Here is a 12,263-nt window from a genome sequence, read left to right on the forward strand (position 1 = left end):
GGGCTTTGTTGCTTCTGAGCTTGATGGCCGCTTGATTACCTTCAAGCCTTTAAGACCCCAGACGCTATACTTTTTGATAGCCGGGCACCATCATACTTACTTACTTTTATTGACTAATTTTTCAACTTGCATACCCTTGGTACAAAATCAAGCATCCTGAAAAGTAGTACAATCGCCTATTTCCTCTTCCTTCCCATATCTGTCTTCTAGACACTCAGACTTCTGAGTTCAAGGGACATGTAGGATGACAGTCTCAGAGGTTCCTTCATTTCTACTGGTCAAGTAAGCCTGGCCTTATAAAGGAATTTGAGAATTATTCTACACTTTCTTCCCAATCTATTTGGGGCCTTCTATTGTGTCCTTGATGGGAATGGTCAGTATTAATATCAGGATACCATCTAGGTTTTCTGGTTTCAAGTTATAAGAGGCTGTGGCTCATGTGGACTGTTAGCGCTGTAGACTAGTTTATTTTTTAATCTTTGGTTTCCTTCATTCTCTTTTACTGTATACCAGTAGAGACCAATACTTAGTTGTATCTTAGATGACTGCTCACAGCTTTTAAGACCTCAGATGTTACCCACCGCACTAGAAGGTACAATATTATCTTTATGAACTATGTTATGCCAATTGTGTTAGTCTTACATCTTTTAACCCAGTCAACCAATTCCGAAACAAGGTACATGGGTATGCCCAAGATGTCTCTGAAACTACCTCTTATGTGTTTTATTAGAATATCAATACATATGCAGCAAATACAAACACAAAGCTAGTCCTGTGACTGATAGAATATCAGTGGAAGTGACGCTATGCCAGGGTTGTGCCTAAACCTTAAGAAAGCCCGGAAGCTTCCATTTTCATCCTTTTGGGGACCCACAAGCACATACGTAAGAAGTCTGACTTAAAAAAAAAAAGAACGGAGAAGTCTGACGACTTGTAGAGACCATTTGGAGAGGGAGAGGACCTGAGAACCAACTGAACCCAGTTACCACAGATCCATCAACTCAAAACAAGCACACAAATGACCATCAGAAAGACCAGCAGAAGAATAGCCAGGCAACACTCAGCCCAGATAGCAGAACTGTGAGCAAATGAACTGGTTGCTTTAAGCTACCCATTTTGGGCCGGTTTGTTACACAACCTTGAAAACACTCTCAGCTGTCCGTGGGAGACTACTGGTACACTCATCCTGCATAAGGCTGAAGGTTTCCATCCCCTACTCCCTGCTGTCTTTCCATTTTATGGCAATAGTTTGCCAGAAGCGTTCACCTTAATTGCCAGGAGGCAAGCTTTATAATGAAAAGAGACACTGGGTGGAGGTCCAGAGCGCAGATTGTGCTCAGCTCTGTTATTAGGGCTATGCCCATGAAAGCCATTAATCTTTCTCTCTTAAACTGTAAGACAGAGAGACGAATGCTCGCGATACTTAACAGAAGGTACAAATGAGTCCAGCCAAGTTGAAAAGAGAAATGACATGCATTCACAGATCTTCCAGCTCAAGAAGCAAGTGATGACACAGAAAGAACGTAGACTCGATGTCACCCGGCTGTAATGGAACAACTGACTCAATATTTCTGCTCTTCAGTCCTTCCCTGAGTTCCCCAGATGACTCTCAGGCCTATGGCCCCACCCATCCTCGGCGAGACAACGAAGACAAGGCTTGCCACCGCGCCCCTTCCAGCGGTCAGAGGGAACCGCACACCCCAAGTCTCGCGACAGTGTCTCCTCGCTTCCGGCTCGACCTACAGGTAGCGCGATAGCAGCTCGTCCAATCACGAGGCTGGAGGGCGGGGCAAGATGGCGGCGCGCTGGGAGCGTCGCGTCCGCGTTTCTGGGAGCTGCGCGTGGCGCGTGGCTTAAGGCTGCGGAGTTGCCGAGGCCCATGCCGGAGTGGGTCTGGCCAGAACGTCGGCCTCCGAGGTGGGTCACTGCACATCTCCCGGTCACGCGGGTCACGAGTGTGCGTAACGTGTGGATCCCCCGCGTCCCTCCTCGTCCGGGAGGGGCGGACTTGGGGCGCGGGCCGGGGGTGGTGGGGGTGTCTGCAGATGGGGAACCGTATGGCGGGGCGGGGGAGGTGTGTGCGCGAAGCGGAGCTGTGGGTGTGGGTGAGTGGGAGGAGTTGGCGCCTGGAAGAGGGACTAGGATTGAAATGGGAAAACCAACCCAGGTTGACGAGGTTTTGGGAGATCGGAAAAGGAGGCGGGAAGACAAACTAAGGAGTGAATGCAAGGGCGAGCCCGGGGGAGGAAAGGGTAGTATTTACGAGGGAAGGCGCTGAATGGAAACGGATGGGCGAACGATATGTGCAGAAGGTGTATGTGCTAAGGAATATGGTAGATGCAGAGGGTCAAGGGGTCTGAAAGAACCAGGGGGACCGAAGCATGGATACGAGAAAGATCAGAGAAACTGGAAGTATCAGCGCCAAGGGTCCAGTACTTGGGCTTTCTGGACTCGCATAACCTGGAATAAAAGACTGCAGCCCAAAGCTGAGCGGTTTTGAGCCCCGAGTAAGATGTGTTTCAGTGGCCTGAACAGTGACATTAAGCCAGTGTCCAAGAGTACCTACTTTGGCAGACCCCAGGAACAAGACAGGACAGGCTGGAACCTTTTCCGTGATTAAACTTACAGAGATGGACAGTTAAAAAAAGTAAGATATGTAGAATGTCAGATGGGTTAAGTCATAGGTAGAAAACTAAAGCTGGGAAGGGAGATGAGGGTCTCTCCCAAGGCCTCACAGAGAAAGTGATTATTGATTGACCAGAAGACTCGAAGAAGGCAGGTAGCCTTTCTTGTGTGTATTTTTCAGGCACTAGCATCTGTGCATAGAGACCAGCAAGTGCAAACGTCCAGAACCAGAATTGTACCAGGAGCTCGGCTACTAAATAAATTGTGTTGTTAGGTAGTGGTCATTGAGTACAACAGAATGAAATACTGCTTCACATTGGTCATTGGATGATTGTGTTGATCTGTCTTGTTGTGGATCTTGGATGACCCGCAGCTTGACCATGCATGACATGATGTCCTTCTCCAAGAACTGGTTTCGCCTGATAACATGTTCAAAGTATGTGAGGCTAAGTCTCATCATTCTTGCTTTTAAGGAGTATTCTAGAGAATGGAAAAGACATTAGATGAGTTCTTTGAGAAAGATGTTGTCATTGCAGGTGTTTGCTTGCTCCTGCTCCTGGCTCACTGCCGTTCTTTCTTGCTGAGAGACAAGTTGGTCAGGAAGCCTTGTCACTGCCATGGCTTTTAAAGATACTGGTAAGACATCCATGGAACCAGAGAGCCGGATTAGAATTACTCTAACCAGCTGTAGCGTAAAGTCCCAGGAGGAGGGGTGTGCTAACTTGGTTAGAGCTTCAAAGAAGAAGAACTTGAAACTGAAGGGACTGATTAAGATACCTACAGGGCTCTGGGGAAAAATAAATCAATACATAACCAAGGGCTTATTAATTTATTCTTTTCCAGGCTCAGTACTGCTCAAAGCGATCTGCTTAAGGATCTCAGAAGGACTATGCAAAGTGATGAGTTGCTTGTAGAGTTTTATATGGACACGATCCTGGGACAAAAAGTTCCTTGTAATTTTCAGTCTTGTAATTTAATTTCATGTATGTTCAGAATCTTAGGTTGCTATTACAGTAATTTAAGAAAGATGATAGTGATATTGATTAAAGAGGTGAATTGTGAATGGTAAAAAGTAGACAGGGTCAAGAAAAAATTAGGTATAGAATGTCCTGGACATGGTAGTATGTTTGGAATGGGAGTGCGGTAGAGGGAAGATGGTGCTAAAGATTTCTGGTTTGTGTGCTTAGAAAGACGGCAGTACCATTCAGTTAGATGGGGGTGATTAGAAGATGGGGTGGGTGGAATTATTTTTGTTTTAGACATGTTAGGCTTCAACTACTGTTGAGTCATTAAGTAGAGAATTCTGGTAGGTGGATCTGGATCTCAGGAAAGGGCTAGGGTGAAGGTTTTTTATTTTATGTAATCAGTTATATTTAGAGTATAGGAAGCTATCCAAAAAAGTAAAAAAAAATTGGCAGATTTTTGACTATGTAAAATTATGTCTCTAACGGAGACTGCAAAAGGAAAAGGGTCTTGTTGGTGCGAGACATTTGTAATACAGGGCTCGGACGTTCTAGGGAAGAAGTGCCTTCTCGAAGAAGAGATGCTGGGTCTGTGACTGGAATTCAACAGGTGACGAGAGGGAGGAAGGAAGGACTAGCAAGAGTGGAGAGATGTGGCCCGAAAAGGAAGTGGGAGGAACCACGTGGTTTAAACTGAAGGCAAGACCAGACCATTCAGAGTTTTGTATGCACCCGGATTCATGATTTCTGTGTTTATTCCAAGAATAAGGTTTTGAGACAGTGGGTGTGGGAAGAGAACATAGTGAAGTTTGTGTTTAGAAGGGATCACTCTGATTGGAATGAAGAGAGCGAGTGGCTGCAGGGAGACCGTTAAGAAACTGCTGTAGTTTTCTAGGTTTTGATAATGATATCATGATCCTATAGGAACAGATTAGAACTGCTCCATAGGGTTTTTCCAAGGCTGTAAATCTTTATGGAAGCAGACTGACCCCTCTTTCTCCCTTAGAATCTTTGGTGGGTTTGAACCACCGACCTTTTGGTTGGCAGTTGACCACTTTAACTTCTATGCCATCACGACATTCCTCAAGCTTTTACTAAGATGCTATTGGTAGAGATGGGCATACATAGATTTGAAAGTTATTTCACAGAAAAAATCCAAAGAACTGGCAATTTCTTGGCTGTCTTCTAGGTTTCTGGTTTATGTAATACTATGTGCATTATGAAACAATTGGAAAATATATAAAGATATAAATAAAAATTATTTACCACCCAAAGATATATATTACAATATTCTAAAAATGACTTGCTTCTTGATTTAGGCTTTGGGCTGCTAACTGTAAGGTCAGTGGCTCAAACTCACCAGCTGCTGTGTGGAGGAAAATGAGGCTGTCTCCTTCAATAGCCAGTCTTGGAAACCCAGTATGAGGTGACGACTGTGAACCAGAATTGACTCGATGACAGTGGATTTGGTCTGGTTTGGTTTGGTTTAGCGTTTTGGTTTTTTTTTTCTATGACAATGAGTTTGGTTTAGCAGTTTTTGTTTTTTCCCCCCCAATAACTATGTTAATGTTTTTCCTTTTTGGAATGTGGAAGAAAGAAAAATTAGCCTTCTTTTTTTAAGAACAATTTCCATTTTATTTCCTTTAAGGTTTGTTTTTCTTCAGCTTCTAATTTTTACATAGGATTTGGAGGAGGTTGTGGGGCAGCATCTGCAGGTCTAAATCGGGGCTTCATGTGACCAGTTCTTAACCACCTAGTTCTGAATGGCACAACTCATAATCAGGTAGCTTGGGAAGACACTAAAGAAATGTCTCTGATGGCCTTGGCCTCCACTGTGTTTCTTATTAAGCACTTAATGACCTTGTCTTTGGGCACATAGTGGGCGCAGTGTGTGCTGTGAGCAGGCTGTACATGGTCACGGGGCTTTCTTGGCATGACTGTTGTGATGCCTTTCCCTTGTCATCTCAGAAGTGAGGATGCGAGAGAGCAAAACTAGTTGTATGTTCATTTGATTTTAGCTACCTAGGAATGATAAGACTGAAATTATAAAGTAAGTTAGAATAGAAGATACTTTTTTTCAAACCTTAGTGATTATGGTATACTATTAAATATTCAGTTCTTGCGAGGTCAGTAAAAACTGACCTCAACCTATAATATTCTTGGCTGTTGATTATACTTCATTCTGTTACTTTGATGTTCTTACAGGAGTTTTCTCTTGGTTTAAGAAATAATGACTCATTTTATATTGTATATATTTAATTTCTCCTTTCTTACTTCATTTGCAAAGATTCGTTGACTTGACATCCACAACTTTACCCCAGTAATGTTTTTTGACTAAATATGCTATTTTTTCCTTTTTTTTTCAAAGATGGCTCTGAGTAAATCAATGCATGCAAGAAATAGATACAAGGACAAACCTCCTGATTTCGCCTATCTGGCATCCAAATACCCAGATTTTAAGCAGCATGTCCAGATAAACCTGAATGGAAGAGTGAGGTAGGTTACAGATCACCAGTTCTTTTTGTTTTTTTAATCAATTTATTACAATTATTTATTATACAACGCTTACCACAATTCATACATTGAATCAGGCATGTTTGTATTTATGTTGCCTTCATTCTTTTCTAGACATTTAGTTTATATTGAGCCCTTGGTATCAGCTCCTTTCCCTCCACCTTCCCCCCCTCCTCATAGATTGTACATTGTTATTATTTTAATTTCTCACACTGTCTCCCTTCCCCCATGTTTTCTGTTGTTCTTCTCCCTGTAGAAGGGTGTATGGTTATGTGTCGATTATTGCGATTGGTTCCCCTTTTCTCTCTTCCTTTCCCCCTCTTCCCCCTACATTTCTGGTATCACTATTCCCACTCCTGTTGCTGGATTCTGTGTGTCGTGAGCTCCCATCTCTTATCTATACCTGTGTACATGTTCTGGTCTAGTCTGAATTGAGAAGCGGCACTGGGGAGCCAGAGGAATATAGTGTGTTTCACTGATGCTTTACTGCGCCCTGGTGATTCATCCCTTCCCTGTGGCCTCTCTGTGGGGAGATTGTTCCACTGTCTTCAGCTGGGCTTTAGATCTCTGCTCCAGCCCCCCTCGTTCTCAACAATATGTTTTTGTTTGCTATGTGTCTGCTGATGCCTGTTACCCAGTCCCTATGACTCCTCATGGTCACACCGGTGGTGTGCTTCTTCCATGTAGACTTGCTTCACTGCTGAATGGCGGCTTGTGTAACTTCAAGCCTTTAAGACTCCAGATGCTGTATCTTTTAATAGCTGGGCACCATCCGTCGTCGTCTTCACATTTGGTTATGTACCCGTTTTATATTCAGCGATTGTGTTGGGAGGGTGAACATCTCAGACTGCCGATTGGTTAGAACCAAGTGTTCTTGTATTGAGGGAGGGTATGAGCAGAGGGCTGAAGTCCATCCTCTACCTTAGTGTAGTGCCGTATAACTGTATGTACATGGGCCAGGACCTCTATTTTTGTGGATCAAGGTGTTTACACATGTACACTGCTGTGTTTCTACCTCTATCCACTGCTTTGCTTCCTAGGTCCTTCCTCTGTTTCCTTTGCCTTCCTCCTGCCCCACTGTCACGTTCCCCTTATTTCCACCTCTTAGTACCGCCTCTCATATAGTTTGCTTTTGCTCTGACACCCCCTCTTGGATCCCTATCTCCTCCTTATCATTGATTCCAACACCCCAGTTGTTCCCCTGTCCGTTACGCAGCCTGCTCACCGCTCCCCTCCCCCACTGCCCTCACCTCCCAGGTCTCCTGGGGACCATTGGTCCCACTGCTCTCTCCTTAGGCATGCCTCCCGTGCCTGTCCTATATAGGTAGAAACACCGACTATGACATAGCCCAAACTGATTTAAAAAAAATGATAATAGTAAATAAGAAAAAATACAAATTTTTTAAAAAGAGAAGAAATTGAAACAAAATATACAAAAACCCTGGGTCTGTTCGCTGGCCTTCATGGCTGTCCAGGAGCTGCCCCTCCCCACCTGGAGTGCTCCCTTAGGGGCTTCTTAGCTCTGCCCTGCTCCAGCTGTTGATCTGGTATGCTCCCTTCTTGGTTTGTTCCACGTTGGGGGGTTCAGACTGCAGAAATGGCCTCTGTCGAAGTCTGCTCCAGTAAGGGAACAGCATGACACATGCTGTGGTCAGTTGCCCACCCCCCTCTGTGCTCCATTAGCCCCCCGCAAGGGCGTCATCCTTTGTGCCTGGTGTGCCAGCCTGGGGTCCAGTCCAGCTCTCTCTTTTCCTCCCTCTTGGCCTGCCGCCGTGTGGGTGTGGCATGCTGGCTCCTCCCCAACCTGTAGGCTCTGCCGCTGCTCTCTGCCACACCCATTTCCAGGGAGGAGGTCAGTTTGGCTCTGGGTGAGGCCAGCCCTGTAGCTCTCTCTTTTCATGCACTGTTCCATGGGGCCAAGCTGAGATGACCGATTCTTGATGCTGTCATTCTAGTTTAATCTGAGGGGACATAGTAGGCTGGACTGGCAGAAGACCTGAATGCTAATCCCAGACATTTCATTAAACACCCTCTTTGGCCTTGGGCAAATCACTTACCTCTGGGTCTCAGATTTTAAATCTAGGAAATGATGGAATTGGACCAAATGCTTTTCTTTTCTGGCTTTAGGCGGAGGAGGGGACGGGATGGGAATCTCTTGATATCCAAATTGTCACTTACTTGCCAGAGATCTCACAGCAGCTGCAGAGACCTTATGATTGTGCTCTGAGTGCTCTAAATCTTGGTGGTAGGTAAGAGTGTAAAGTGGATATTTTGATAAAGGTTGTTTTTATGTTGATGTGAAGTAGAGACATAACCAGGGCATCAAACTGTGATCTTACAGATGATAATACTACTGATCATTACTAAGATACTGCTAAATTTAAATATAAAAGCTTGGTTTCTAAAACTCAGTAGAATACTGTGTGCTTTAGGAAGTGGCAGACATGACAGTGGGAGGAGAATCACTAAAGTTTTGTATTAAATTTGTGAGAAGGAACCACCCCTAACTACATTCCTAATCCCATGGGAGTTATAGGGGGATTGGAAACTCTAAGACTGCCTAGGGAGAGGGGTGGTGATTTAACTATGGAAAGGAGGAAAAGGGATTGAAGAGGAGGAGGAAGGCAAGGAATGGGATCACAGGGCTGAGGCAGTTTGCTGACCCAAAGGTCAGCATTTCAGCCAACTGGCCGCTCTGGGAGAAAGATGAGGCTCTCTGTGCCCATAAAGATTTTTTTTTTTTCACAAGGGACCAAGAGTTTTATTGATAGCTCATGGGAACATATAAAATTATCAATGATGACAACAACCGTATTCCCTCAGCCTAGTGCCACCGCCCATAAAGATTTATAGCCTCGGAAATGCAAAGGGGCAGGTGTACTCCGCCCTGTCAGAATTGACTTGATGGCAGTGCATTTTTATCTTGTCTCTATGACTTTAGGAATGGAAGTCCAAGGACAGGACTTAACAAAATTATTTTCTTTTTGTTATTGAAAATATATACTGCGTAACATACATCAACTCAGCAATTTTTAAATTCAGTACATTGTACGATTAATGACATTGATTGCATTCTTTAATATATGTAACATTCTCACCCTTTTTCTGAATTATTCTTCCTTAACACTAACTCACTATCCCCTTAAGATTCCTAGTTGCTTTTGTTATATTAATCCCATATATATCTTAAAAGAGCACAATGTTCAAGGCAAACATTTTGTATTCATTAAACTCTGTTTTTTATTTAAAGAAGATTTATAGATTCTTTTGAGTTAAAGGGCTTTAGTTTCAGAGATTTGTCCAGAAACTATGGCTTTCACAAGAATTTGAATTCCTGGTTCATATGTTCCCAATTTTTGATCAGGATTATGCTATTGAATCTTAGATCAAGATGTTCAATAATAGATATGCATGTGGACTATGCCTCCAGTGAATTTCCTTTAGCCATAGACCAGAGATGTTAGTAGCCTTGCTGTCAGGCGGAATGCATTGGAAGGTTGTATTATCACATGTGCAGTCAGGTTAAAATTTAAAACCTTGTCATTTAAAATCTCTTGTGACCGTTTTGAATTTGTTCTAGATTAAAAAAAAAAGTTTCTACCTTTCAATTGAGGTTTTTCTCTGCTTTGCTTTGTTACTCTTGTTAGCTAAAAATGTTGGGAGTTATGTCTTTCTGTATATGGAATTCAGGATGCATAAATGTGTAGCGACAGTACTGTATATACTCGTGTGTAAGCTGAGTTTTTCAGCACATTTTTATTCAGGTCGGCTTATACTCAAGTATATATGGTAAGTAGATTCATGGTTTCTTGCGGGTATGGCAAGGGGAGGTTGGGGGGAAATGGGGAGCTAATAACAATGAATACAAGAAAGAAGAAAATGTTCTAAAACTGATTGTGGTTATGATTTTTTTTTTTTATGATTGGGGCACAGGCAACTCTTATCACAATCCATACATCCATCCATTGTGTCAAGCACATTTGTACATATGTTGCCATCATCATTCTCAAAACATTTGCTTTCTACTTGGTATCAGCTCCTCATTTTTCCCTATCCCTCCTTGCTCCTCCCTCCCCCATGAACCCTTGATAATTTATAAATTATTATTTTGTCATGTCTTGCCCTGTCCGACATCTCCCTTCACCCACTTCTCCACTGTACGTCCCCCAGGGGGGAGGTTAAATGTAGATCCTTGTAATCTGTTCCCCATTTCTACCCTACATTGCCTCCACCCTCCCGGTATTGCCACTCTCACCACTGGTCCTGAGGGGTTCATCCGCCCTGGATTCCCTGTGTTTCCTGTTCCTATCTGTACCAGTGTACATCCTCCGGTCTAGCCGGATTTGTAAGGTAGAATTGGGGAGCTATTGAATTATATGATAATGTGAATTATGTGCCAGTAAAACTACTGGGAAAAAAAGTTCTGTAATGATGCCAGGTACCATCCAGATCTTCTGCCTGGTCTCATGGCACAACTGTTCATGGGGGTAATTAGCAATGATGCCATTTCCTCCTGTTGACAATTCTTCCTCTATTGCTCCTGATGAATAGAGACCACATGTTGTAGCCTGTATGTCCAGCAACAGGAATTCTTAACCTGAAATCTTAAAAAACCTTAAATCACATTTAACAATTAATGTGTGTGTTCATACAAATACATCTTCTAGGAAATAATTCTTAACTTTCATTCCATTCTCTACTACTACCCACTATACAAAGATTAAAATCAAGTACCCTAGGACTGTGGTCCCTAAAGTTTTTAAATTATATACCACCGTCAGTAAAAAAGGTTGAGCTCAGTCCCATTCATAAATGAATGCTTATACTATATTATAATATTTCATTAAGCATATGAGAAAAACATCAAAAGTAAAATTTAAAATATATTTTAAAGGGGGTTTTAATATTTTCTTTGCTTACTCTAAAGAACTTACTTTGGCACCTTCCTTTGATGATCACGCATTTCTCTTTGTTTATAAAATGCCTATCATTTTGCTTAAATTTTGTTCCTTGGTATATAGGTGGGTGCTTATTATGGTTTTATTATTTTTAAATTTCCTTTACTTATTTAACACCATTGTACTTAATTATTTAAAAAGTAACTATTGAACCACCACTTTATGATAGGTTCTAGGAAACCATACAAACACCACCTTTTGCCATTGAATTAATGTTCACTCATAGTGACTCTTTAAGGACAGAAGAGAACTATTCTGTTGGGTTTGTAAGGCTGTGATCTTATGGAACAGACTGCCATATCTTTGTCTCATGGAGTAGCTGGTAGATTCAGACTGCGGCCAAGACAGACGTAGTCTCTGCCATGTTTGGAGCTTCTACACTACTAGTGAGAGAAGTAAATAAATATGTGGACTGGTAATTTCATCCAGTGGAATTGCATGGATAGGAGACCTGATCCCAACTTTGGGAATTTGAGGGTAATTTGAAAGGGAAATGCTATCTTGGTTATGTTGTGAAGAATGAGTAGGTATTGTGTGCTATTGAGTCAGTTCCAACACTCCGTGACCTTAGGGGTGCTCCATAGAGTTCTGGTAGAATAATTGATTTTGTTTTATTTTCAGCTTTTTGTTCATTTGGTGAAGGTGTGCAGTGCACATCAGTTTTCCACTAGGGGTATCGTATAGTATTTGTCTTTTTGTGATGGACTAATTTCAGTCAGTAAATATCTTCCAGGTATACTCATATTTTGAGGTAATTCGCAGACTTCAGTATTATTCTGTCACGCTGCCTAGTCTTTACTTATATGTCTGCACCGTAGTTTGTTTCTCCATTCTTCCACTGAGGGGCATTTAACTTGGTTCCAGCTTTTGATTATTGTGAGTAGCTCTGTGATGGACATGGGTATGCATATATCTCTTTATATTTTGACTTGTTTCTTTAGATTATACCCAGTAGAGGGATTGCTAGGGTCATATGGTATTTTTTGTTTTACTTTTTATTTTTTTATTTATTTTAAAGATCGTTTTATTAGGGGCTCATATGACTCTTATCACCATACATACATCAATTGTGTAAACCACATTTGTACAGTCATTGCCCTCGTCATTCTCAAAACATTTGCTCTCCACTTAAGCCCCTGCCATCAGGTCCTCATTTTTCCCTTCCCTCCCCCCTCCCTCATGAGCCCTTCATAATTTATAGATT

The 12,263-nt window shown here is 42.4% G+C and overlaps 1 protein-coding gene across 2 annotated transcripts in view; it reads left to right on the plus strand.

Moving 5' to 3' along the window:
• Positions 1-1,832: 1,832 nt before the first annotated feature.
• Positions 1,833-12,263, plus strand: part of METTL16 (methyltransferase 16, N6-methyladenosine) — an 84,138-nt gene continuing 73,707 nt past the window's right edge. Inside the window, exons 1-2 of one of the 2 annotated variants that reach the window (XM_004706871.2) lie at positions 1,833-1,917; positions 5,956-6,083. In XM_004706871.2, coding sequence (XP_004706928.1) covers positions 5,956-6,083 — 128 coding nt within the window. In that variant the 5' untranslated portion in view covers positions 1,833-1,917. Of the gene's footprint in view, positions 1,918-3,213; positions 3,262-5,955; positions 6,084-12,263 lie in introns of those variants that run through there. The other variant, XM_045299665.1, reaches the window with a different exon arrangement.

Source organism: Echinops telfairi, unplaced genomic scaffold, assembly GCF_000313985.2.
Source record: "Echinops telfairi isolate 266 unplaced genomic scaffold, ASM31398v2 ScPeMD7_7458;HRSCAF=8496, whole genome shotgun sequence".
Classification (NCBI taxonomy): Eukaryota; Metazoa; Chordata; class Mammalia; order Afrosoricida; family Tenrecidae; genus Echinops; species Echinops telfairi.